This window comes from Ptychodera flava, chromosome 3 (genome assembly GCF_041260155.1).
Source record: "Ptychodera flava strain L36383 chromosome 3, AS_Pfla_20210202, whole genome shotgun sequence".
NCBI lineage: Eukaryota > Metazoa > Hemichordata > Enteropneusta > Ptychoderidae > Ptychodera > Ptychodera flava.
This window is the reverse complement of record NC_091930.1, coordinates 30,867,122-30,894,620: the sequence shown is the minus strand read 5'-3', so window position 1 is coordinate 30,894,620 and position 27,499 is coordinate 30,867,122. Positions and strand designations below refer to the sequence as shown.

Genomic DNA, 27,499 nt, shown 5'->3' with positions numbered 1-27,499 from the left:
AAATTTTATTTACAAATCCTGCCGTACAAATCTTACAATTAATAATGTCAACATATTTATAACTAATTTGGGAATATTAATACTATCCAATTATTAAATTCAATAATATGTAAAAAAAATATGAAAAATACAATGTTGATATTGATTGATGTCATATTCAAAATCATGGCTACAAATATACAGTTTTTATATTATTTGGAGAAAGTATAAACTGAGGGAGTTATCCTGAAAATTTGAACTAAATATCTTGATTCTAACACTAGAAACTTGACATTAATTCTGAAAAAAGAATTGGTGCAAAAATAGCCTTTAGCGCTACCTTAAATCTCAAAGCAAATGAACATCATGAAATACCTGAAATGCCATCAACCCAAATATCATGGCAAAACAGAGTAATTGTATCTTGTCAGTTTAATTTAATCATGTTAATGAGCATTACGTTTCTGATATTTTTATTGGTATATAGCCAATGTCGAAACAACAATCAAAGAGGGCACGAGAAAGCAATCACGCAGGCAGGCAGGCAGACAGACAGACAGACACACACACACAACACACACACACACACACACACGGGAGTATTTGATTCGTTAGCAGAATTATTATCATTAGCAAACTTATGATTTTGCGCGGAAAGCTGAAAGGGAAGCAATAGTAAGTCTCAGGTTTATATATTGCATTTGCCTCTCCTAAATTTTTACACGAAGATGGTCACAAATACACGAAAAATGACTCTAATAACTAACTTGAACAATTTATATGCAATCTCACAAATAACCTGAATCACTGCTTATTCCTTTCCACGGTGTCCTTTGATATATCACTGATATGTGACATATTATCTCTAAACTTCAAGTAAAACCGTGAGCCTTATAAGCGGCAAGGCCTGTATAACGACATGTTAGATCCACATATATCACTTTACGATGCTGACGGCTCCAATCCGATGATACTTATTTACGTGAATACTACTAACTCTATTCAGGCGTTCAAATTCCTCTGTATCTTAGTATCCGTACTAATAAAGGGTGAACAGACCGGTGACCTGAACGAGGTCAATCGGGCTAAACACAACACCGCCATTCTTATCGTCGCCACAACAGTTATCAACAGATTAAAATACAACAGATAACGTTAGCATTTCCCCAGAATGTTTCTTCAACTAAATTTGTAAATCGTCATTTTCATATCCCCTTAGTGCAATGTCCGTCGCTATGCGGGTTTTAATGCCAATAGATGGGTTGTGAAGAGACGATAATGGAGGTTGAATCATGAAAGATTAGACTGGTAGCTACAGACTGAATTAGGGGAAAACCACTATCCCTGTGTGTGAATTACGTTATTCAGGACAAGAAGTAGTTGTCTATTTTTCAGTCAGTGGCTCTCTAGTTTCGTTGCTTGTGCCGTTCTTATTGAAACAAGTTGCCTTTGAAATGTGTTGTCTTTGACTTTTTTATGCAATAATAAGATTGTTGTGCTTCAATAATGCATGTACCGACAAAAGCATTTTATAATTCAGCATATCGATTTTCCATACACACCTATAATTTTCTTTGAGACGAGGAAGTAGGCATGAAATAATTTTAAAACAAAAGTTTGATTAGAGACCGTTACCAGGGTTGTGCTTGTCACACTCATAACGGCAGCGCTAGGTGTCAAACGCCCGGGCAGATTTTTTAACAGGCATTTACTCTTCACAACCAAGTTATGCGTCCTTGATAATTGTGATGATGTATTAAACCATTGATAATCATGATTTGTAGATCTATTGACAGAGGTACATTAGCGATGTAGGATACAAAGGTTGTGTCAAACTGTCATTGATTTATAGTAACGAGATTGCTAGGAAAATAGACCCGCAGTATACATCGATTCCCATGTGTTCTGCCCAGTTCACTAACAGTTACTATGCGATTATGATCAAAATGACCTGTTTTTAGTGAATTCCCTCCGAGGTACTAGAGTCAAGCCTTCCCCTATTATGATATACAGCAAGGTATTTATAAATTTGTATAAACCCCCTTGAAATTATAATAAGTCTGGCTAGAAAACGGTTTGTATGTGGCCTGAAATCCTAAATTTATCGCTTTACGATGTTGGACGGCGCCAGTCTGGCGGTACATATCTACTCGCACACTACCAACTAAATGCAGGTGTTCAAATCCTCTGTATCTCAGCATCCGTACTGATAAAGGGTGAGCTGACCTCAAAAAGGTCAGTCGGATCAAATACTCTGCCACCATAATCATGCTTGCTCTGACATCGCTGACAACAGTGTCGTCAATAGATGACTACTCTACAAATATCGTTCACGCTGCCCCATAGTCTCCTATCAAAATGCACTTAGTTTTTTAATGCAGCATCGAAGCGCGTATAACGTAACCAAGAAGCACTATACATCTTGTATCAGACTTGGCTAGGGAACTACTCGGAGCCCCCTCCCCCATGTGCATTAGGTCATTCAGAGCAAGGAACATAATCTGATGCATATTACCCGTTCCTTTCGTGGCTCTCTATTTTCGTTACATAGGCTATCCTGCAAATTTGAAATGACTTTCCTTAAAACTTGGTTGTCCTTGACTATTTATACAAAAGACATTTTATACTCCAATGATGCGTGTACCAAACAAACCACTCTGTACTTGAGCATATTGACTTTTCATACAAATTTCGGTGACAAACTGACGAGTAAGCAGACGTTGACGAAAATTCTAAAACGGTAGGTTGATTAGAGATTGCTTGTCACACTCATTTCTATTATGCATGCACGCTTTGCTGTCTCAATGCTTAACAACTTAGTCATGAAGCATTGAGAAAATAAATTCTTTAGTACACTACTGATAATCACAGTTTGTAGTTTTATTGACAAAGGATAGATCCCAGTAACACTACAGCGTGCAAAGGCTGTGTCAAACTGTTATTGGGTTTGTAACAATATTTTTTGAAACAATGTCCAGAATACATCGATCCACATGTATTCTGCCTAGTTTACCAACTCTGCGATTATGTTTATACATACAGGAGGGGTTTTATTTGACTTTGTGTCACAAATAAGTTTAGAAACTAAAGACCACTTAAAATTGTCAAAGCAAGACGAACATCAACATCAATACAGTTTATGGTCACGTGACAATTTTTGATCGTGACGTAGTTGTACAGCATTATGTCAGCACGTTGTTTATTACCGGGTTGAGCTAATAAACAACGTGCTGACACAATGCTAGTTGTATTCTGAGTGTCTCATTCGATATGAAGTGTTGATGCAGGATAGTGTGTTGTTTTTGACCGATATCATTCGAGAAAGGGAGAGTGTTGTCGTATAATGCATGGCTGCGATAAATTCTTATGGCAGAACTTTTGGCTGTAATTAAAATAAACTATAACACTGAGGTGACAACAATATTAAATCATGACGATAGGTACTGCACGTCCTATTATTCTGCTGTGTTCGCTCTGGTTATAGTTGAATCGATGTAGATTTTACTGCACATTATCAGTTATTCGATTATGAATATTATACATTAATATCTTCAGTAGTTAAAAGGAATTATTGTTGAAGTCATTGCTCACTATTATATCTCGGGTCACAGTCAACGTCGCATCACTATGTGGCCTAATCTTTAAATATGACATGAAACTGGTCTAATAATCATTTCCATTCAAGGTAATACATTACCAGGTCCATGGGACAATTGTGATTTACAAATTTAAGTAGGAACATCCTGAACCACTGATAGTTAGTGGTGGTACCAGGTGTCCGGAATGGGTAAGCGTACCCTGCTAGCATGCTACACCCGTCAGGATTGGTCCCAAAATTGTCTAAATATTGTATGAAAAGATACAGGATATGAATCACTGTAATAAGTCAAAGCCGGGAATGCTGTCGTTAATCATTTGTGTGACCGAGGTGTCATATTTGGCCACAATGTCGTCATATCGACCGTAGAACTTTTTGAAAGTCCTAACGAGTCTTTTTGTTGTGTATCCTTGTCTCAGTAATTTTGATGCCAATGAGCTGTGTCTCAGTTGAAAATCAGCGTAGGAATCACAAGCCCTACAATACCTGAGAAGTTGAGACACGTGCACACCATAAGCAGGTGCAGATGGAATATTACTAATTGACAAGTAGGGATAGGCCTAATATATGATTTCAAAATCGAAATAATCTCTTTTGTCATACAGCTTAGTGTGTAGCCCATCAGTACCCACTTGTAGGAACAGATCAAGATATGAAGCTGAGTTCTTACCCTCGGTTGTTTCTTTGATTTCCAACTCATCAGGGTAAATATGATGTAAGTAATTTGATATGTCTGGATTGTCTAGACTAATCAGATCATCAATATATCTGTGCGTGTTGTTAAAACGCCTTGCACTTACATTATACACAACGAAAAAATGACATATGTAGAACGTACAAAGTAACCGACATAAAACTTAATATCGAAGGGGCTGGCAGTCTACTTAAAAAATCAAATTTGGTGAACAATCTATTTCAGAAGGACCGTAATTTCAAACAATTGTTTAGTTTTTAATATTATGACGCCTCACAAGTGCGCTTGGGTTTTCGAGTTTGTCTTGAAACTTGAGCGATAAAGAAAAAGCGGTTGGTTGTCTAAAATATTGTTGTCTTAGCCAATGTTAACAGACGTGTATAGTGAGCGTCTTTGTACCACTAACAACTGCTCACTGTGGGCTTGCCAACGGAGGTATGTCACTGCCTATGGCAATCAGTCGTATAAACTACTAGCCTAAGGCCGGGTTTTCCGTCAGAAGGTTGACAAACGTGCGTTGTAATACGTCGCTTATTCTTTCACACACAGCTTATCAATTGAAGCAGTGTGGTAGCACAAAGGGTGACTGTAGTTTATGGCTTTTGGCGTATGACAAATCGGTCTCATCAATGATCCAGGGTAAAATAAATTCGAACGCCTCATAGTCGCATGTTGAGATCATGGGTTTGTATAATAATATAACGTATATAGAATATCTGTCTCTCCATCGTATAATACGATGTTATACATGTTATAGTTCATGAAAAGGGAGGGAATACATCTTTCTATTTACAGTCTGTGATGTCGATTCGGGGAATCCCCACTAGGGTGTCGTTTACATAGTGTCAATTTTTGTGTGTAAATGCATTTATGTATGCCATGTGTATCTGATAACAGTTTCGTGTTTATCACCAACCTATACGATCTTCAAGTGTTATGGATCATGTATAAATGGTCATCAGGGTGTAATTTACATTAATCTTAATGCGCATGCGTTTAATGTCATGTCTACGTGAAAAGAGTTTCGTGTTTATCAGCTACTAATGCGACCTTCAAGTGTTATTGAGGTCATATATAAATGGATTCAGTAAAACTACATTCAAATTTTAGCCATAGCTGACATGATGTGACCGTTGCAGTGCCCTATCTGATATGAATGCCAGTTAGTAAGGGTCACTATGTGTCGCCATTGTACCGACATGTAGCCTGGTGGATGTAGCCCTGACACTAATGCTTAAAGAGAACTGGACCAGTACAACAAGCAACCAAGACTAATGTACACACAGTGACAACTCAGAAAGGAAGTCTTCTTTATTGGTTTGCTTTACGACTGAATAATAAATTACACACCACTGTGAAGTTTTGCAAATTGATGTAAATCATACTTTAAAGTTCAAAGATCACGTACACGCCTCAAGGTTAGCTTTTCTATCCTTTTTTTTATCTTACTGATAATAATCTTTGGAACGCAACGGGAAAACCGATTTTATCACGAACGGGTGCAAACATTTTGTTTACACAAAGTTGAAAACCGCGACTCAAGTGTTAAGAGAAGCAAAACGAAGTTGCGCTTCTGGGCGGATGTGGCCGCAGTGACGTAGACCAAAACGTCACGGTATATTACAAACCTAGAACCAAGACTGAATTTGTATTGTTATCTCTATTGATGAGAAGTGCCTTTGAGACCTAAATATGTATTAGAAAACAAAAGCTAAATTAAGAATGGTATTTTCTTCACTCAAAGTCTAACATATCTGGTAAATGTTGTTGTATTATAATGTTATAATTGTCAATGTCTTTTATGGCCTAAGCGTTTGAACTGAGGTGACTTTTTTGTCCGCGTTGGTTTATGATTAACAAAGTCATTGCTCATATATAGGACTTAGCCTTTGCTTTCGCGCGAGAGGTTAAAGTTAGAAATGTTATGTCCGATACACAGGCTACGCTTACACTGTTAATCATAGTAATGGTTCATGATCAATAGTCAGCAGGAATAAAATGGTACTAATTGTACTTGCAATATGAATTATTCAACACCTAGTTTCAAGTGCCTTCTCAGTGGTGAAAACAGTTCACACAGGTTGTGTCAGATCCGGGCAGGAATATTTTTTTTGTTTAATCTGTCAGAAAGTTAGACGTAATTGGTAATTTTAACCATGATAAAATCCATTGTGTTTAATAAGGGACGTATTGTGCCATCACTGTTGTTGCAACAGCAACTGTACTGCCAAAGCTTCAAAACAGCGCTCCATGGACACAGAGGGCGCTCTTCTAAATGTGAACGTCGATCTCGTCTGGTCCCCCTGTCCAATTTCTCCTGCTTGCAGCGCTGCTCACGAAAATAAGAGTAAGGAATGGGTTACGCTTGGCCGCCATTTTATTCAAATTTTGACTGCATGAGTACAGTCACCTGACAAGATCATGTAAATAGCACATCTGTAGTGGCACTAGTTTTGAAACAAGACGACAAAACATCGAATGTACAAGTTATTTGCACAGCTTCACTTGTAAGTCTTCGACTTTGTACTTCTATGATGGCATTTAATGGTAAAATGACGATTATTGTCCATGTTTTTGTTTTGTCAGACGTGATAGACTATCCCTCCTTTCGCATGTAGTGACTAATAAATACGTAATTTTTCGTTTTTCATAAAATGTCGACATAGGATGCTTGGTTGTGGAAAACATGGAGTAAAATTACTCCATGGGCAAACGAAATATAAATTTGAAGGTAACTCAAAGTTGGAAATAAATTCAATGAATCACTGCGCTCGAACTATTGACCAACGACGGTCATATTTACATTAGTCAATATACCTGACCCTATTTTCATGAGCAGCGCAGCCAGCTATAGAAATGGGGACTTCAGGAGACCAGACTGACCGTACGCCGCGCCGGTCGTCTTCAAATTCAATCCGAGCATTCTTCGCTTGTCCTCGTTCATATGCTGCAGCACAGTTTTCTCTCTTTTTCTATTTATAGGCGTGATGATAACGATATTTTGCGTCAATGAAGAAGTGGAAAATAATACTTGTGGATATGTGTTATTAATAGAGTGTTAAGAATAATACTTTGCAGATTTCGTATTTGTTTCTTGTGGAAATCCGGTCACGACATGCGACATGCGACCTGCGACACCCTGCGACTTTCGGGTGCTCTGGCCTAGCTCAACCTGCGAGTTTGACACTGCAACCTGCAAGATCACGACCTAATCCATGATTTTAGGTATTTGGTGTTTATTGAGAGTATAAAAGCGGTCACTAGTAATATCAGTGATAGGTGGTGTCATTTAGGAAAGAGATGAGCTTCGATGATACAGCTGTGTTGGCCTACGTTCGGTTCGCTTTCAAAGTCCGGTTTCAAAGGGACAATGCTCAACTGATCACCGATTTTCATGAGTAAAATTTGTTTTGATAAGCCTAATAGGCCTACTTCAACAAGCATGTTGTTTATATGTTGTATCCTAAAGTGATGGCTATTTCACAGATCGAAATGACCTAGTTTAGGCCTAAAGACGTATTCTGTGGTTGTTGTACTTCGATTCGGTGACCATGCACCCCACCCAGTCTTAATGCAAGATTAATCGAACGTGGCTAAAACAACAGGAAATGTCCAGTCACATCGCAAGCACAATTCGCCGCACGAATTACGCAACTAGAACACAAGCGAACAAACAAAGAAACAAAGAAAACACTAGTCTTCACAACGAAAACTATAGCAACAGTATATATAAGAACACAAGCTATAAAAAGCAGCAATGTGCGAAAACTGGGAACACATAGACAAGGACGAAACACTATAGTCTGAATGAAATATTTCCACAACAACCGATCATCGCATACAAAAGAAATCCAAACATTAGCGATATACTGATACTGGCCAAAGTCCACGGCATTTGGAACGAGGCAAGAAACAAATATACTCAAAACGATCTAAACATAATATTCTAGTTTCCCTGCTAGAAAAACAAGAGATCAACACACTAACAGCCAAAACACAAATCAGACACTAAACACACCAAAGCACACACAAGACGAGATGGCTGATGTGTGGAGTCACTTTCCCTTTATTACTATTTTACATCGCAGTTGTGAAGTCGCAGGTCGTAGTTTGACAAACACGCAGGACGCAGGTCGCTGTTGTTAAGTCGCAGCTGCAGGTTACCCTAGGTCTAAATGCCAAAGTCGCAGGACGCATGTTTCAAACTCGCAGGACGCAGATCGCAGTTTTGAAGTCGCAGGTCGCATGTCGCATGTCGTGACCGGATTTCCATAGCTTTTATAAGCCAAAAACAAACAAACACGGCGGAGCACATAAATATAGTTAGATATACTTCTAGTAACTCGCGTAGTATATTGAACCTGCGCCGTGTTCCCACTTAGCCACTTGCACGACTAAAACGGCACATTCATATGAATATCAATAATGCGACTGATTCATACACAGTAATTTCATAGTTCTATTAGTAAATTAACTCAAGATAGATATCTAAATACAATCGTTCTTGATGAGAATCCTCAGCACTACCTACGTGCGTTTAAAGTCCGATCTTATGGCTGATAATTAGTCCGATGTTGAATTTAGTCGTACGTGGTGAAATTCCAAATTGTACACGGTGTGTCGCGATTGAAAGACTTGAGTTATCTATGAGAACATCATTACGGGGAAGACGGAATATCTTCCCTGAACAGAAATCAATGAAAAGTGTCGTTGAAGATTTTCCTAAAAATTAAATTGAAGCCTTGTCATTGTGACGATCTCCATGCAAAATACACATCTGAAAGGAGGACATTGAGAGCCGCTGCGGACGTCAGGCTCTTTGAGTGTAAGTCTTTGCTGTCTTCCCTGATCATACCGCTTTTATCAGCGTTTGCGCTAAAATAACAGCTTTTTTTCTAAAGTAGGCATATTCTTGCACTTTTGGCGTCGATGGGCAAACTTGGCGTGAAATGGCACGTGTCCTTGTTTCGGTCCTCAGTTCTCTTTTTCCCCATTTAAATGATTCAGTTGACTGTGAGACTTCAGTGTGTTCCCCTTATACCATTCAATAGGCTGGCTGTTAGGTGTAACCAGAGCGGAACAAGATATAAAGAAATTCCATCGACGATAACTTAAACGCGGGAAATTGTTTAATCTCAGAGAACAACAAATATCTCATCTAAGTGTAAATTCAGTAGCTCTTAATAAACCTCGCTTTTTACAGACATACTTCTGTATGTCAGCGATTGGATTAGCGTTATAATTTTTTCTTTACCAGTTGTTATACAATTTGCACTGAATTGAATAATAACATTTTAAATAAGTATGTGCCGCGAAAGTAAAAGATTTAAGCTTTTGCTCACTCTTTCCTCAAGGACTCTTCCAACCATTCTCTTTCAAAATCAAGAATAAAATTCAGAGGTCACCGTGCAAAATTTTGTATTGGAGAAACAACCTAAGATTTACCGATATTTGAAATTCAAAATGGCCGCTATCCCTGCGTTGTCTAAGAAGTAAAATACAATTTTGGATTTTCAAAAAACTAAGAAGGTGAGATTTTTTTAAACCAAGGGCTTTAAAATGAGCTCCCACAAGCGGTAGATCAGAAAAGAATTGTAAAATTTTGAGAGTCTGAATATCTGTCCCCTTAAAAGCAATGCTCATTTCCCTTGATACTGACGTATCGTCTACTTGGGGAACTTGTACGATGAAGTACTTGAGACAGATATGAGATATAAGCAGGTTGCATTGGAGGCGGAGAAGAGGCGGCTGGCATAACAGGAAAGCAACTGGAAATGTAAATGCAGATGTTAGAACAGCTTGCCAAGAAAAATTGATTCAGAATTTATTTGCATTTTATGAAATATACAAAGTTTGTATTTAATACTTTACACTGTTTACATTGTTATTGTTGTTTTGCATTTTAGCTATGATAAAATAAATATCTCTTAATGACACAAACAATTTCTTCAGGGTTTGATTTTGACAAATACAACCGAGGAGTTAATGTATAATTAAGCTCTTGCAGGGATGTCCGATATCGGCAGATTTGAAAGCTCACAAACAGAACCTGAAATCATCAGGTATGTACATTGAGACACTGTCCTTGAGAACGGAGTACCATCAATTGACGGCTAAGCAGCGATTGCAGACCATACAGTGGCCCCGACAATATGAACTCGGTATGCAAACACTATTGTTGTGGTAATATGATTACCCAAATAGGCCTCGATCATTTATAGGCAAATGATGCCACGTAATCAACATAAAACCAGAGATAGCAGCTTTACACTTTATTGAAAGACAGCGAATCGGGTATCACAAGAGGGGCTCGCTCGTGAAAGTCTTCACACAGTGTGCAAGTTCATCCATTGAGAAGTCCGGGGAAAGGCTTGTCTAAGACTACCAACATCAATGTTACATATTTGTAAAAGGCGACAGACACTTTACAAGGTAATCGTATTTAAGCAATAACCCCCGCCGCAGGAGGGTATACACGAGATTTTGGTACAATGCGCGACATATAGCACGAGCCCATAGGCGAGTGCTATGGAGCGAATTGTACCAAAATCGAGTGTATACCCGACTGCGAAGAGGGTTATTTGCTTATCTTAGTTGTCTCACTTGGGTATTTTCATCACTCTAGGCCCCAAATACAGAAAACGGGCGTCTGAGAGATCGAAAGTCGGAAATTCTGCCCCGAGACCGAGAATTTTTATAAGTTGGGATTACGTACAGGCACACAGTATCCTACGATATACGCATTACGTTCATATCGACATTGCATTTTATTCACATGCAACACGAACATTACACTTGTCAAAAATACCTGCTGCATGTCACAGAAAATGGGTCAAGAGTTCAAATCGAAAGAAAAAAGTAACATTCGTTTTCGTAAATTTACATAAGAACAATAGTCCTGGCTTTTTTGGCATACTAAAAATAGATTTTCTCATTCTGTTCTGCATACGCGGTATACGATGACCGTCGCAACATTCAGGTGGCACAGTGAAGTTACAGGATCTATTTGATGTATAATTTGGACGTTAATTGTACCAGAAAACAAGCAGTTTTGAAATAATCCAAACTTGCGATGACTTCAACTTTGATTAACAGTTGTGCAGAGTGTGTTGCCCGATGCATCGAGAGCTGGCCGCTGACACTACTCGTTGCATTTCATGTCAAATTTCGTCGCAGTCGCTAGGATTTACCCTATTGTTATTTTGAACTTCTTGGTCTACATCGTTAGGAAACCCTGGTCTGTTACAACCAAAACTTTTGTAAAGAATATCTGACATACCGTTACTGTGAGGAAGCGTCAATGTATTTGTGTATGAACGAATAATATCTTCATTTTAAAGAGCGGTAGTATACATCGCGTCTCGACTCCCGCAATATCAAGTAATGTGCACGGTGCGCTGTCGCCCTAATATTTGTGTGCATCACACCCCAGATGTGCTGCTTCAAAGATGTCTTTCATCATGGATCCCAACTTATTTTCACCAAGAGGTGAGTTACAGACCCACACTTTATCTGTGTATCAAAATTCGGTCCTCGGTCTATGGTTTAGATAGGTACGTTCAAATGCACCGACTGGGCAATTTTCGAAAATGCGGGTCAGGGGTCAGTTTTACCACCGCTATCAGTGCTAAAACAGTATTTACTTTTAGCATCGGTGGAATGAGCACTCGTCCAATCAGAATGGCACATATGGTAGCATGATATAATATAATTTTTGTTTTACAAACCTTGAAATTTGTACAGCATCACTAAAAAAATATTAAGTCATTTTAGAGAGCTGGAAAAATTAAACTGATACGAATGGCAGGAGTAACATGGTTTTCAAGGTGACGTTACAAATTCATCAGACGAAGCACTGCAGGACTATAGACCAGTGAGATAGCCATGATTTATCTTACATTTATCCCTTTTCCTGCCAGACAGTAATAACTGTATCACTTTCCCATCAGCCAAGTCAGTAAAAAGCGGTATTGAGCCAAAACATGACGTATTTTCACCCACTTGGCTTGGTATGTTATAGCATCTTTTCCACAAAAAATCAACTTTACAGTATTATGTTTTCAACAGCTTTCAAATGTACAGTATAATGTTAAAATACATCATATGGAATACGTGTGTTTCATTAATTTTAACCATTTTGACCTGGTGGTGAAATATGGACTTGGCAGGAAAAGGGTTAAACTTTCACCCATTGGTGTAGATACTGAAGAAAGGGGATGGCAATGTTTTCATTTTCGCCCGGAACTATACCCTTAGGCGGTGTCGCTCTATTCCAAATAAGAAACAACAAAAATAATAAAACAATATTACATACCAACAAAGTCAAAAATCATAATACGAGAGGGAATAATTAATGAATAGAGGTGTTACAGGGACCACAATTCACTACAGTGGCAATTATTTCGTTAAGTTCGTAAGACTGCGATGTTCATTCGTTTACAAATCAATGTTGTTATTAATCTCGAAAGACGATTCAAATCCAATTTCACTGAGTCAATTCGGTAAGATCAATCACAGACGTACTTCACTTTTGATAGTTTCAGTGTCATTATCTGTCATACGTACGTGGATTCGCTTCTACAGTTCACTGGTAAGCAGGTACTTACATAACACTGGTGTTGCGTTGTTTAGTCTGCGGATTCCTTTGTCCATTTTCTTTTATCCTCGTCGATGTCCGTAAGAGGGTTGTATTACATAAACAGCTCGTCCAGCTGTCTTGTCTGCTCGGCACACAAATCCGCCCAGCAAAGATTCACGCAGCTCCTCGAACGACCTTTCGGGCAGCAACTCATCCGGGCCGGTTGCCAGTCATTCGCCTTGGTCTCTATCATGGTTCTTGTCAAGGCACGTCTGCCTAGAACCGGAGAACACATCGTCGTCGAAAACCAGACATGAACAGAAAATGCTCACGTGTTTCATTATATATTGCATATATATGTAAATGTGTACCTTTGCGACATGTTTGCAACTTCATTGAGAGTGTTATGTTCACATAATGAACAATATTCATAACAGATTAATTCTAAAGGTCATTAAGTATACAAATATATAATTAGCTGAAATAAAAATACTAACTTTCTGGAACTGTTGTCATTTATTACAACTTTATATCGCAAGTGTAATGCTTTTGGTCACGTCCTTCAAGCAACACATGCCAAACTGTTAAAGCTCATAAGATATGCAAATTATAAATAAGCTGACATGAAAATGCGAAATGAATTTCACTATTGTTGTGACCTAGTGTAATGATCAATGTACATAGCATACAACTTTGATCAAGTAAATCCCGGTACGCATCTCTAATTAGCAAACTAAAACTTAATTCAATATATAAATTAGGAATTGACTGAAATGATCTCAGTATATATGCAAATAACGAATTCATTGAAGTAAGAATGTTTAATGACTTTCAATAATGTTGTATCATAGTATCTTTAATGTACATAGGTAGTTTCGTCAAATTTGATGTAGTCAATTAAGATAAATAGCCATAATTAGGAAAGTTTTTTTAAATATGCAAGTTCGGAGTCGACTGAAGTAAAAGAAGGTTAATGAATTTCAGCTATGTTGTATCATGGTATCTGGAAATAAGAAATTGGCAGAAGTACAAATGCTTAATGACTTTAAAGAATGTTGTATCATAGTATCTTCAATATGCGTAGCAAGATTTGTCAACTTTGGTCAAGTCAATTCAGATATAGATTGCAAAAATGCAAACTAGGACTAGGCTGAAGATAAAATGCTTAATTACTTCAATAGTGTTAAATCATATTATCTTTAATATACATACCACGTTTCGTCTATTTTGATCAGGTCAATTTAGATATATATCCCTAATTAGGAAAGTTAACTAATGTGAAAATTAGCGATTATCTTTCTTATCACCAATTTATACCTTTCGCGGCTGATATACCACGGTGAGATCAACATTTGTAGCAAATGTCATCAAATTAAGCGCAGTCGTTCTCAATATGTATATCCATTTTCTAACATCATCAATTATGCAAATGAGCAAAAAGTAAGCAAGCCATCCCCAATAAAAACTAATCACTTCTTGGAATTTGCAAACTGAATCTATGTACCAGTTTCGATTCTGATCTGAGGAGCCGTTTTTGAGATATCGGACATACAGACGGACGGACGGACGGACGGACGGACAGACAGACAGACAGACATCACTACGACATCAGCTCAAGTGTGTTAGCATGTGAGCTAAAAATCGGTATCAAACACATCTCGTTGGCATTACAAATTACCATCAGGTCAACGCTTCCTTTGACTGATTGCCAGTAATAAGCCACTGCCGAAACGTCGGTCTTCGTCCGAGAAAGAGCAGAAAGTGGGCTGATGATCGTCTTCGCGCGCGTCATCATCCGGGTACTACTGCTACACCCGCTATATTCGTTGTCGTCGTCGGTGACAAAGTGAATTACATCAATAATTCGTTTACATTTTCAAATTAACAAGCCTCAAGTCGAATGAGTCGACCGACTCTGCCGAAACGGCTACGTGATTGGCATATTTACGATTTCAAAGGACTGGCGTCGCTTAACGGACAACACAGCCACCCGGGCGTTTTAAACTCCTAAGGCAGAAGAGGAGAAACCGGAAGAAATGCTATCAGCACGACTTTAGAAATCGCCGGAAAATTGCTTTCTTTTTGATCGCACTTTCATTTTACATATTGCTTTGCTCTGCGTGATTTAGAATTCTGCAGTTAACAAATGACGTCAATAGAGAGGTTTAGCTACACGTAATTACGTTCGATCAGTACGCGTAGCGTCTTTGTCACGTGATAACCAGACGTCGCGTACGTGCAGCACAGACATTCGGCGGGTCAAACAACACTTCTACACGTAGTCATAATTACGTGTAGTATTTTTGATATTTTCTCCATAATTTCCACGAATTTAGACAAGCAAACTCAAAAGGTATCATTGTAAATTAGCAAACATCTTTGATATCGGAATATTTTGTAGAGATTGCAACTGTACAAGGAGTACTTGCCATAATTTCCTTACATGTTGTAGTCGCATTCCACTTTTTGTCTGACGCCTCCAAAGAGAATTCTCTAAACCACATAAATAACTGTATCAAAGAAAATCGGCTGATTTAAGGTAGTTCGAGGTTACAACAAGCTACTATAAGAGTGGTCCTCACGTATCAAAATTCATGTTTCTTAAAAATTATACGAACTTCGCATGTTTCTGAGAAAAAATATGCAGCAAAATAATCGGGAACGCACAACTAAACCTCTCTATTCACACGTGAGCACAGATACGCGTACGCCACTTCGCGCCGTCAGACGTACACGTAATTAGGTGAAACTAAACGTCTCTAATATGTATGTCATCCGCAACGGAAAGCGGCCATCGCATTTATGAAAAATTGACACAAATGGCGAAGAATTTTTGATATCGACGTATTTTTATCGCCTAAACAATGTTGAATATTATGTAAACTACATATTTATCATTCCGTAAGGTAAGTGATAAAACCTTTACGGCCCTGATATGGCTTTTGCGGCCCTTGGTCGTACGAGTATGGGCCCTCGCACGCATACGGGCCCTACTTTCGTACGACCTCGGGCCGCAAAAGCCGTATCAGGGCCGTAAAGATCATTTGATATCTAATATAAATGTACTTGATTAGCATTGGGTGTTTGCAGGTGCACATGTGTACAAGAAATTTAATTTTGGAATTTTGCCTAAAATGTTGATCCACTATACATGGGAGTCTGCGATAGAACTCAGATCAATATTTTCTAAATATTAAACTTGCAATATTTGTGCATATATGGACCCTGAATAATTGGCATGATTGCACTTGATTAGAAAAGGGTGATTGCATGTGCATAACAAGTGTACATGTGCATGTACAAGAAATTTGATTTTGAATCCTCTATACATTGTAGTCGATGAGAAAACTATGAATATGTTTTTACAATACATAACTAGCTAAATCTGTGTATTATAGACATTTGATAATTGATATTAATGTACTGGATTAGACTAAGGTGGTTACAAGTGAATGTGTGTGCATGGAAATTTATTTTGGAATTTCACCAGAAACTACGAAAAACACATAGGTTTTCATCTCCCAAATTGTTATTCAAAGGTTGTTTGACCTGAAGCTTCTAGTTATTATTGATGACTCAAAAAATGTACATACGAAGACACGAACGTTTGACACTGACCTAGACCCAATTGCAATGTATTGTCAATAGGAGAATGTTATCAAATAATTATCTCCCAAATTGTTATTGGAACGTTAAATTGATACTTAAAGCACTATGGTGGGCAGTTTTGCACAACGTAGGGATTAGGTAAAATAGAAACTTTGACGACCTTAATGTTTAGCCTCAATTTGGCTGTCACATCATGAATAAATAGTTTAATGTACCCTAAACTTGCGCTCGAAGAGCAGGCCGAAAATGGAAATGGCAGGAGATGAAAGTGCCAGAAAGTATTTGAGAAGAAATTTCATGTTCAATAAATTTTCGAGTCAATTTTTTTCAGCTCTCCTATTGGCAAGTTGTGAATGTTTTCAACACCCTCTCCCCTGAAATCTCCCGCCCCTCCAGAAATGTTTGTAAATACTACCATATGTCACAATATGATCAAATATGGACGGGCAGCCATTTGTTACATATTGTCACATTAAGATCTCTCATGGAGACATGTCTACACCAATGTCATTCAAACTTAATAAGGACAATATAGATGGCATACCTAAGTATGTCAATTTGTATCGCTATAGCAACCAGCACAGTTTTCATACGTTCATAACAATTATGCCAAGAGAGTATTTACGTATATAATTTAAAGATGATATGATGACAATGATAAACACATGAAGGTCAATTTGTGCCATGATTCGATCCAACATGGTGCTCGGTGACCATTTCGATGATGTTTTATGTCCTCAGTCATTACTCAGACATGCCTGAACCGATTGTATCCAAACGTTGTGCTATGGTATAAATGTGCCCTTCAATTTGTGTTGAGCTGCAGTAATCGCATTGAATAAATCAATTGATGCAAGGATAGAAAAAAACTGGGACAAATCATCAGATCAGCCGGAAAATACCATTGCATTGAGTGATGCATGTACAAAAAACAGATTTGCCACGCAAACTCGAAACACATTGAGTTCTAAACTTGAGCTGTTCAGAAACATACAAGACGTAATCCCTCGGTTTATAAATTATTGGCAGTTCAAGATTACCGATCACTATTGATATTAGTTTATTAATTATTAATATTTCAAGAATAACGATCAGTATTGGTTTCACTTAATCCTTTTACGCACCTTGTGCTGTCTTGCTGCGGGTGAGAAAATTGAATAAAATATAAAATCTATTATACAAAACTCTTCTTTCTTGCTTGCCTAACTAATTGTTCTTCATTTCCTTTCAGTCCTCCCTGATAAACCTACATTAATCAGCATGGGTGTTACAAGAAAGGCGGCTTTCCTCTGCATCATAGTAATAACATTTTTCGTGATGGCTTTCTACATTGCTGCGTTGAACGATCACTTCCTCACTTCAGCTACCAAGTTGAGCACATCTTTCCGTCAGTAAGTAATGTTTTTTAAAGAATAACGTTTCTAGTCTTGATGACTCTTTTCATAGAATTGACACCAACCTAAAACGGGTAAAGACATCATTTAAAGTAAGGTAACCTACCAGGATAAAAGCCGATCAACGAAGAACGTAATTTTGTAGGTTGCAGGGTTTTACATCACTTTTTACTTTTGAGAGTCCCTGGGACCCCTGGTGTTAGAAAATGTGAGTCCTACATCAAAATATGGGGGTCCCAATTTATTTCACAAGAATATTTTATTGTTTATCCATGCCATGGTCTTCACTGTGTTCAATTAGTATTAAAACATGGCAAATGGTTGCACATTTCTTAAAATAACTCTTACATGAAAATTCTTGTTCATACTGAGGGCCCTCATTGATCAATTCAAAGAACACTATCCATGATACAAGTTCACAACGTTGTGAAATTTGAACAAGTATTCAAATTCGGCAAATTGACAAGAAGGTAAGTAATTCCAAGTCCAGTAAGTTTGAGTTCACACTCTGCCAGCAGCTCCATCAGCCTTACCCCCTTTTTTGTCACTTGCCAGTGCCAAGGCAATTGGCTCAAAACTGATGAAAATCATCTTGACAGCTGATTCAACCGACAACCAACGAACAGATGTAGGCTCAGTAATTTGTTTTGCCTTCCCATTCAACAGAGTTTGAATTTCTCTAAGTTTGTCATATCTCACACTAGAGTCATTGAAGTATTTATACAATGAATGGATTATATTATGATATTCTTTGCAATATTCAATATCTCTGCCTGCTTGAGAAGCAGCAAGATTCAATCAATGCACTTGAACAAGGTTGGGATTTCTGGCTTTTAATTTTGCACCCAACCCGTTCGAACGACCGGTCATTACGGCCGCCCCATCTGTTCCTAGTCCGTATATTTTGTCTACGGCCGCGTCACAGATTTCTTTCCTAATCAAAAATTCAATCAAGGCGGTTTCGACCCCTGCAGCAGTGGCATCTGTAATTTGCTGGTTACCGAGGAAAGAAACATTCGCCTCGCCATTCTGAATATATCGAACATATATAGCAAGTTTCTTATGAACGGTAATGTCACAAGTCTCATCCAACATTATACCGATGAAGTCACTTGCATGTATACTATCAATCAGGGACTTCTCGATCACACGTTGAATACACTCTTCAAACTCCATAACTATCTGAGGACGTTTGTAATATTCAATGTCTAAGCCGTTCAGATTCTGTAGTGTAGATGCATGATGTCAGTGAATACATCGCACGGAATGTCACGTTTAGCGATCAGGTAAACAGTACGTAATTGTGCTGCGTACGCCTCAAGTTCGTTACTCCACAGTCCCTCTATCCACTGTGGTTACTCTTACCCTGCAACTGCCGGTCCTCTGCAGATTTGCAAGCAGTAGTAAATTGCGACCTCAAGCTTAGGATTTTAACACTTGTGAGATGACTTTTCGAGTCCTGATGACGAGTGAGAGTTGAATGTTGAAAATTGGAACAACCTTCCTTGAACGGGCATGTGACATTCGCTTTCAAACACAGTTACGAGTGGAGTGATACGTACCGGCCGCCGCGTACTATGCATATAAGAAGGGGCTTATATGCATAGTACGCGGCGGCGGTACGTATCACTCCACTCGTAACTGTGCTTTCAAACATACATCGCATTCAATGACGTTTCGCTCTTCAGAATATCGAAGCCATTTGAACCTATTGAGCCAACTTCTGTTAAATGTTCGTAATTTTGCTGACTTGGCCGGGGGACCTGATGTATCAGTATCGCATGGCGTAGCTGCTGTTTCGGCCTCGACCAAACCTGCATCGTGCTGGTTGCTGCAGTCGCCGAAAAACTTTCGCAGATCGGCCTGTTTTGGGTGTTTGACACGACCCGCCATGATGCATAAACATGTGTTAATCGACGCAAACAGAAATCGACCAATGGGGCCAATGCACTACGGAGCATTCCATTAAAGTATGGGGTCGGTAAGGTTTACTGGGATGTATTTTGCGTGTTCAGCAGCTTCGCGAGATATACACCATGTACACTAGCAACAGATATTTCTGCGTCCGAAGGGACGCGTAGTTTAGTTTTTGAGGGTCCTGCGTCCGGTTTTATGCGTAAAGGACGCAGAAATGCGCGTCATGTAAAACCTTGGTTGTCAGGTAGTGTCACCGTTCACGAACCTGGGGTGGAGATTGTACCGAAACTGTTTTCTACTTACTTCCTATGTAAAGAACCAAAGTAATTACTATAGTGAGGAGTGAACCAAAAACATTGGTTTGTAAGACAATTGGCAACAGTATGTATCGGTTTTAACTCTTTGAAATTTCCCGCCATTTGTCGAAATTAAACCAGAGAGTGTAAAATCAATGTTAAGAGATTGAGTGGTACGGGACTCGGAGGATTGTAACACGTTGTCTCTTTCAGGATTTTATATGCCATATTCACCATTTTACACTGTTTTGTCCACTCATACTTGTACGAAAGCGCAGACTCATTTTACTAAGCTTAATACGTAGTTAAACTTACGACATGCTTTTTTTGAGATAATAATAGTCATACAATATAATGTACTTCGTTATTTGCTTTGTCTAGACACATTGTGTTCCATTTATTTACTAAAGTCTGAAACTTACAGCAAAAGAATTTTTAAGAAATGAATATTAATTAAACTAAAGGGAAACATCATACACCATGCATTTACTATAAGTATACACAACTACAACTTAAGTAAGGAATTGCACCGGAAAAGAAAACTGTTGAAAAGTTGTTGTAAATTGATTTGATTACCATCAACAACAGCTGGTGATGACCTTTCAGTTAACACTTCATTACTGCTACCGCTAATTGTCTTACGAACAGCACAAATTGGCTGTTCAACGGACGACTGTGTGTTATGGTCGAATACATGCCTATCAGTATCCATAGAACTAGCATTTAGCTGTCCCAGTGGCGACAGTAGTATTATTCCCAACACTTGCAATAAATTATCCGCAAATTGAAATCAGATTCATAGTCGTTGGTGTCATTCCTAGCGCTACTCCACAGTAATCCAGTCTTCATTTCTTACCTGTACTCATGCCATCTTGTGTGCAACTAAGGACAAATCAGACAACTCATATCAGGCAAATTAAATTCATTACTATGATTGTCGAGAAGGTATTTTTCCATTGTAAAATTGCTACAATCAAAGCTTTTCACGTTCATAAATCAACAAAACTTATGAAGAAAGGGAAGTCTGTTTCATCACTCGCATATGTATGATTGCTTCCAGGTTTGCCTCGGATGCTTTAAGAAACGCCCCCAGAAACCATGGAAAGAGGAGAATTTCGTGCACAGAAATCACTCAAATAGTATTTATCAAGACTCATAAGACAGCTAGTACTACAGCCAATTCTGTCATTCAGCGTTTCGGATACAATCGTAGTTTGTCGTTTGCCTTGCCGAAGATAGGACATCATTTTAATGAGCGTCAACCTTTCTCCCATACAAAGCTACAATACCAAAGACCACCAGGTAACCAGAGCGCTCATTTTAACATCATAGCAAGCCATATGACATACAACAGACCTGAACTTGATAAAGTTGTTCCTAATGCCACGTATATCACCATTATACGAAGTCCTGTACAGAGGTTTGAATCAGCGTTTGGCTTCTTTGAATGTGCAAGTGAAGTTGGACTAAATGAACGTGAAAACGCTCTCGAAGAATTCATGAAGAAACCTGACAAATACGTCACGAAAATCGGAGCACGAAAAGGAATTCTTCTAAGGAATGGCATGTCCAATGTTTTGGGATTTGATCACCGCTATCATGACAATGATTCTGCAATTAATGAAATGATTGACAAATTGGACAGAGAACTTGATTTAGTTTTAATCTCTGACTACTTCGATGAATCGCTTGTGTTGTTAAAAAACGCTTTATGCTGGAAACTAGATGACCTATTGTACATCAGCAAGTTCATAAGAACTAACAGCAAACGGCATCCGATATCGGAATCGGTCGCTAAAAAGATTTTGAAGTGGAACAAAGCTGACGTCAAGTTGTACGAGCATTTCAATCAAAGCTTTTGGAAGAAAGTTCATAGTTACGGGGCAGATTTCTATAAGGATGTGAGTGAGTATCGAACCCGTTTGCAAGAGTTTCAAGAAGATTGTGTCGAAATGAACAAAACGCAAAGAAGTACGGACAACGTGTAGATGCATTTGTAATGAAGGCAAATGCAAGCGATGAATGTAAGCTAGCTTTCATTGATAATAGACAGTTTCACGACATGCTAAAAAAGGAGGCTTCAGAAAATTACAATTTGGGTCGCTTATCGCAAAAACAGCCCTGATGTCAAAACTTTCAGATTTTGAGCTTTTATGAAATTTTGGTATAGTTGTCTGGAACCCTTGAAAAAAATCAGATATGGAATTACTTGAAAATGTTGAACGTAAATTCATAAAATATTTGTGTTTCAACACTCATATTTCATATCATGCTGACCAGTATCAAGCTCTCAGATATGGTTATATAATATACCGGATGTTTTATCAAAGCTATGCTTAAATGCACCTAGCAAACTTTTGTGCACCTGTCCTGCATTCAGACCACCTCGTATAGCTGTATCAATGTTTTTCAATTTGCTCCATTCAACAGATGTATGAGCAACTATAATGAACTGGTTTGTTATAATCATAATATTGATATTTTTAATGGTTCATTTAATTCTGAAATAAGACATGTTTTATTTTAATGGCTGTTCTTGTTGATTAGTTTGCTTTGTCTGTATTGTCTGTGTATGTCCTGCACTTGATTTCAGTTTTGTAAACACTTTTTGTTTGGTGCTGGCTTGTTCAGTGTTTTTTAACCGTTTTCTTTTGAGCTTTGGAGGAACCTGTAAATGGGACTTGATCCCTTGATTTCATAATAAATAAATAAATAAATAAATATAAATAAATAAATAGATAGATAGATAGATAGTAGATAGATAGATAGATAGATAGATAGATAGATAGATAGATAGATAGATAGATAGATGGATAGATAGATAGATAGATAGATAAATAAATAGATAGATAGATAGGTAGATAGATGAATAAATAAATAAATAAATAAATAAATAAATAAATAAATAAATAAATAAATAAATAAATAAATAAATTACTTACTCAATTAATTAATTAATTAATAATTCAAGTTATAGAACATATTTTTAGTAGGTATTAATTAAATAGTAACCAAATAATGAATATTGCAAGTTTTTGTTTTGACCCCCTTCTCCCCCGTTCCCTGATTAACTTGTCCAGGACCTCTTAATGACTCAACCTATTGCTTTCGGGTTGAAGACTTAGGGTTTCTTCGTCATAATTGTAAGAAATATCGGAATCGACAACAATATATATATTCCTTGAAACTTATCCTCCACATGTGTGTAGAATTTAGATAACCTAAAACTGTGCCACCACGCTAGCAACAAGGAAATAAATGGAAAACCAGAAACCAGAAATAAACCGTTACAAAAAACAGACGAATAAACAAAATTCCAGGTATGGCTTATGATTTTTAACAAGGATTATGGCGTTAAAGTATAAACGAGACGGCGCGTATTAACAAACGTGATACCACGGCCGGGTATAGACTAAAATATTCAGTCGTGTGCGGGTGCTCCGACGCACTGCGACCTACTAATGGCCTGGGTGCGTTTCGGCGCACTGTTTTCAACAAAAGAACGGTGCTCGGATATGCCGAGCAAGCTCGATTTCCTTCGCTTCATTTCAGGAAATAGCCGATATTTGTTCCGAAAACGAAGAACACAACCCTGCTGTGATCCGGGAACAGGCGAGAACAAGATGGCGCAAACCAGCCGCGCGAAAATGAAAATGTTAGTGCTATGTTGCTATCGTATGAAAAACGTCTCAGGATACAAGCCGAGATAGGTGAATTATTATTACAATTTGATCTTTCCACATGAGATTTTTGACGTTTTTGGAGTGTTGTCGAAATTTGTTTTCGAGTAAACTGTTGTATAAATGTACAACGAACGTCTTCAACATAACCAAGTTCAGCCAAAGCGAGGCTGTGTCGTTTGGTCTTCGAGAGCAAGAACAGCCATCGGCAGCTTGCCCTCATCGGATGTTCTCCTGACGAAAACGGTACGCGCACTCTCGGAACCAGAGTTCTTATCCCGCGTATCGGCGACAGCGCAAGGAGTTGTGGGAAAGGCGCGCCGATAAGAACTCTGCGGTGGAGATTGCTGTATGCCCAAACGCACCCATCTTCGCTTGCCAAGACCTGCTGTTCGGGCAGCCTGATGCCTTCCGAAACTGGAAGACTCCTGTCTGGCTAACGAGCCGTGCTGGCGTACGATGAAACGCACCCACAGGTCGCAAATTTTTTCAGGTCGCAGGTCGCAGTGCGCCGAAGCGCCCGCACACGACTGAATCTTTCAGTCTATGCCGGGTAAGGATCCGTACGTTTATTTTCTTACGGTTTTATGCTGCAGTGAACAATTCAAATGTATCAACAGAAGGAAGTGTTTACGGAAACGCCTATCCGATATCCGTGACAAGTATGAGGACAGATAATGTTGCTATGGCGCGTAATGCATGCCAAAATTAACATCCGTTTCTTACACCACTGACCGAATTTTTCCACTAGTCATCCACATTCGGCTTGCCGATTTCTGAACCCACCCACTGAATTATTCAAGTGGTTAGCGATTTCTGAACCCACTTACTGCATCCTTCACGTGGTCAGCGATTTCTGAACCCACTCACTTACATTCAAGTGGTTAGCGATTTCTGAACCCACTCGCTGAATTCTTCATGTGGTCAGCGTTTTCTGAACCCACTCACTGAATTCTTCATGTGGTCAGCGTTTTCTGAACCCACTCACTGAATTCTTCATGTGGTCAGCGTTTTCTGAACCCACTCACTGAATTCTTCATGTGGTCAGCGTTTTCTGAACCCACTCACTGAATTCTTCATGTGGTCAGCGTTTTCTGAACCCACTCACTGAATTCTTCATGTGGTCAGCGATTTCTGAACCCACTCACTGAATCCTTCAACTGGTTAGCGATTTCTGAACCCACTCACTTACATTCAAGTGGTTAGCGATTTCTGAACCCACTCGCTGTTCTGAACCCACTGACCGAATCCTTCAAGTGGTCAGCGATTGCTGAACCAACTCACCGAATCCTTTAACTACTTGCCTACATTCCGCTAGGCACCCCAGCAGACTTGATATTTTTTCTACCATAATCCGGTCACTCAAAAAGAGACCCGTCAAATTCACTCACGGATTCTGAAGGTGGCTGACCATTACGCTAGGGGGTCTTTATCAAAGCTTGTAAGATGTGACCCGGAAAGAATCTTTACTGAATAAGTAGCCTAATAGATACTGAATCGCATGGTTCGCATGCCCAGCCCGCCTCACAAAACGTGTACAATTAACAGTAAAAGGGTGAAAAATGACTTATTGTCCGGACCAGAAGTCAGGCTTTCTTGAGACACAAGACGAAACGTAATGACACCACCGTCAATCTACGCAGGCACAGTCCCTCTGGGCCTCTATGGATAGAGGGACTGTGACGCAAGTTTTGTTTTACTGTGGCGCCCATAGAAACCTATGCTCTTCGAAAAGGTCTGGTCAATCGAAACTGGAGACTCAGCCAAAGACGCGCAAAAGTTCGGCGAAATACTGGAAAGATATAAATTATATGTAAGTGTTTACAGATTGTTCCGACTATAATGAGCCGTGCAAACAAACGTCTTGAACAGCTAAACTAACGATGGAGGCAGTCGATTGTAAGCTTCATGCATGCAAGGCATTGCACGTTGTGACCGACGGTACGGAGATCAAGTTTGCTGAATGCATTGAGAGAGAAAAACTATATAAATAAAATTCAATATTTCACCATCGTAATCATTGAATTAGTCGTTTCTTCCATTATGGAGTAGGCCTATTATGAAAATTTCGTTGAAAATAAATGACGGGACTGCTTCTGCTCCGTCTACTCAAAACGAAGTTTGGCGTACGGCCGGGCTACGCTGTATATACAGGATAGGCAATACATGTACAGCCCATCAACTTCGATATCGTTGCCGTAATTGAAAATGCTCAGAAAGGAACAAATTATATCTTGAATACAGTATAAAAGTCTTACTTAGTAATTTAAAAGTATTTCCAAATAATATCAAACGTAACGGGTATCTAATCCTCATAAGGACTACCGTAGTACAATTACCGGCTGGATGCCAGCACAACATTAATGGCGCTCCAGGCATGGTAGAAGTTCGAACACAAGAGAGATCCCGGCCGGCCTCACTGCAAAGTCGACCCCGTGCACACCCGGCCCAACAGCAAACTAACCTCTTGGTGTGATTCTGTTGTTTACTTATTTCTTAAAGAATTCATGACACATATATCTGCACAATTTACTACGTTATCGGTTCGTTACTACGTTATCGGTAATTTTTCCTACGTTATCGGGTTTGATACGTTATCGGTTAGTTACTAAGTTATCGATTGTAACATCAGGTCGTAAATAATGACGGTTTCCCTACTTTCTGCCAAAGGCCATCGCGTTCACTTGCATTCGATAGGCTGCCGTGCATTGCCAAAATATGTTGCTTCGATTTTGCAATCACCTTGCCGCTAATGCGGCAATCAGCTGAATTTTATTACTTCAAGTTACTCAATTTTGATAGTTATTTGCCTACAGAAGTGAGCCAAGTGCATATAGTGTCGTCTTGATTTTACATCGGTACCGGGAGTTCCTGTGTGACCTTGTGCAGGGTGCGCATCCGGCTCTGCCAACTTCAGTTTGAATAATCCGTATATAACGCACACATTGTACCAGAATAGAATGTCAGCCTCCTCTCCCAAAGTTCTGTATCCTCTGAAACACAGTAACAGTACGTTTTTGAACAGAGGAGAACAAAATAAAATCATTCGCAGGTAATTCAGCCAGCGACCGTGGACGTTTGCCCGGGCATGGCGCGGCATGGCCCAAGGAATTTTTGGGACTGTTGGCTGATGAGAGCCTCTTATTATACGACATTGAACTATTCTAAGGTCTTAAAATACGTTAAGAACATTTTTCTTTTATCGTTTCCTGGGAACGTTCCTTGTCTACGATATTCAATTACCATATTGTCGTTTTTCTGAAACCGTACGATGACGAGAGCTGTACTTCCATGCGAGCGATCACTCGTGCCAGGCATGCTGCAAGACGTATACATGTGCGTTGTAAACAAACCCGCGCGGCAATCCAACTCGATCGGGTAGTATTTAGCGTTTGTATGTCAGTACAGAAGCACAAATTTGGCTTATTTCTTCACTGAACAACATTTCAAGATGGATGAAAGGGAATAACATGTAATTTGAACAAAAAAATTAAAACTTAAAAAATAATGGGGCTTTAAGGCATAGACTTCCGTTTTTAAGGTCTATGTTTAAGGCCAGGAAGAAAACATAAAATAAAAATAATCCACTGACGGAGTGTATTAGTTGATGTAAACGCACTTGTTGTCGACGTAAAACTCAGAGGTCAAAGCTAATTTCGACCCCTTAGCATTCTAGTAAAATTGACACCACAATTTTTGTGACGACATTTGACGTAGGCATGACGCTGTGTGACGTAGGGGTCTTGTTTCGTGT

The 27,499-nt window shown here is 38.9% G+C and overlaps 2 protein-coding genes across 4 annotated transcripts in view; one reads left to right on the top strand and one right to left on the bottom strand.

Annotated features, from left to right (window-relative positions):
* The window catches only part of LOC139129834 (galactosylceramide sulfotransferase-like), a 72,152-nt gene extending 49,351 nt beyond the window's left edge, over positions 1-22,801 (top strand). Inside the window, exons 1-3 of one of the 3 annotated variants that reach the window (XM_070695516.1) lie at positions 10,524-10,703; positions 17,690-17,849; positions 21,126-22,801. In XM_070695516.1, coding sequence (XP_070551617.1) covers positions 17,719-17,849; positions 21,126-22,053 — 1,059 coding nt within the window. In that variant the 5' untranslated portion in view covers positions 10,524-10,703; positions 17,690-17,718 and the 3' untranslated portion in view covers positions 22,054-22,801. Of the gene's footprint in view, positions 1-10,523; positions 10,704-11,716; positions 11,760-17,689; positions 17,850-21,125 lie in introns of those variants that run through there. The other 2 variants (XM_070695515.1, XM_070695517.1) reach the window with 2 other exon arrangements.
* The window catches only part of LOC139129829 (uncharacterized), a 157,221-nt gene that overhangs the window by 27,912 nt on the left and 101,810 nt on the right, over positions 1-27,499 (bottom strand). The gene's annotated exons all lie outside the window — the stretch shown is intronic.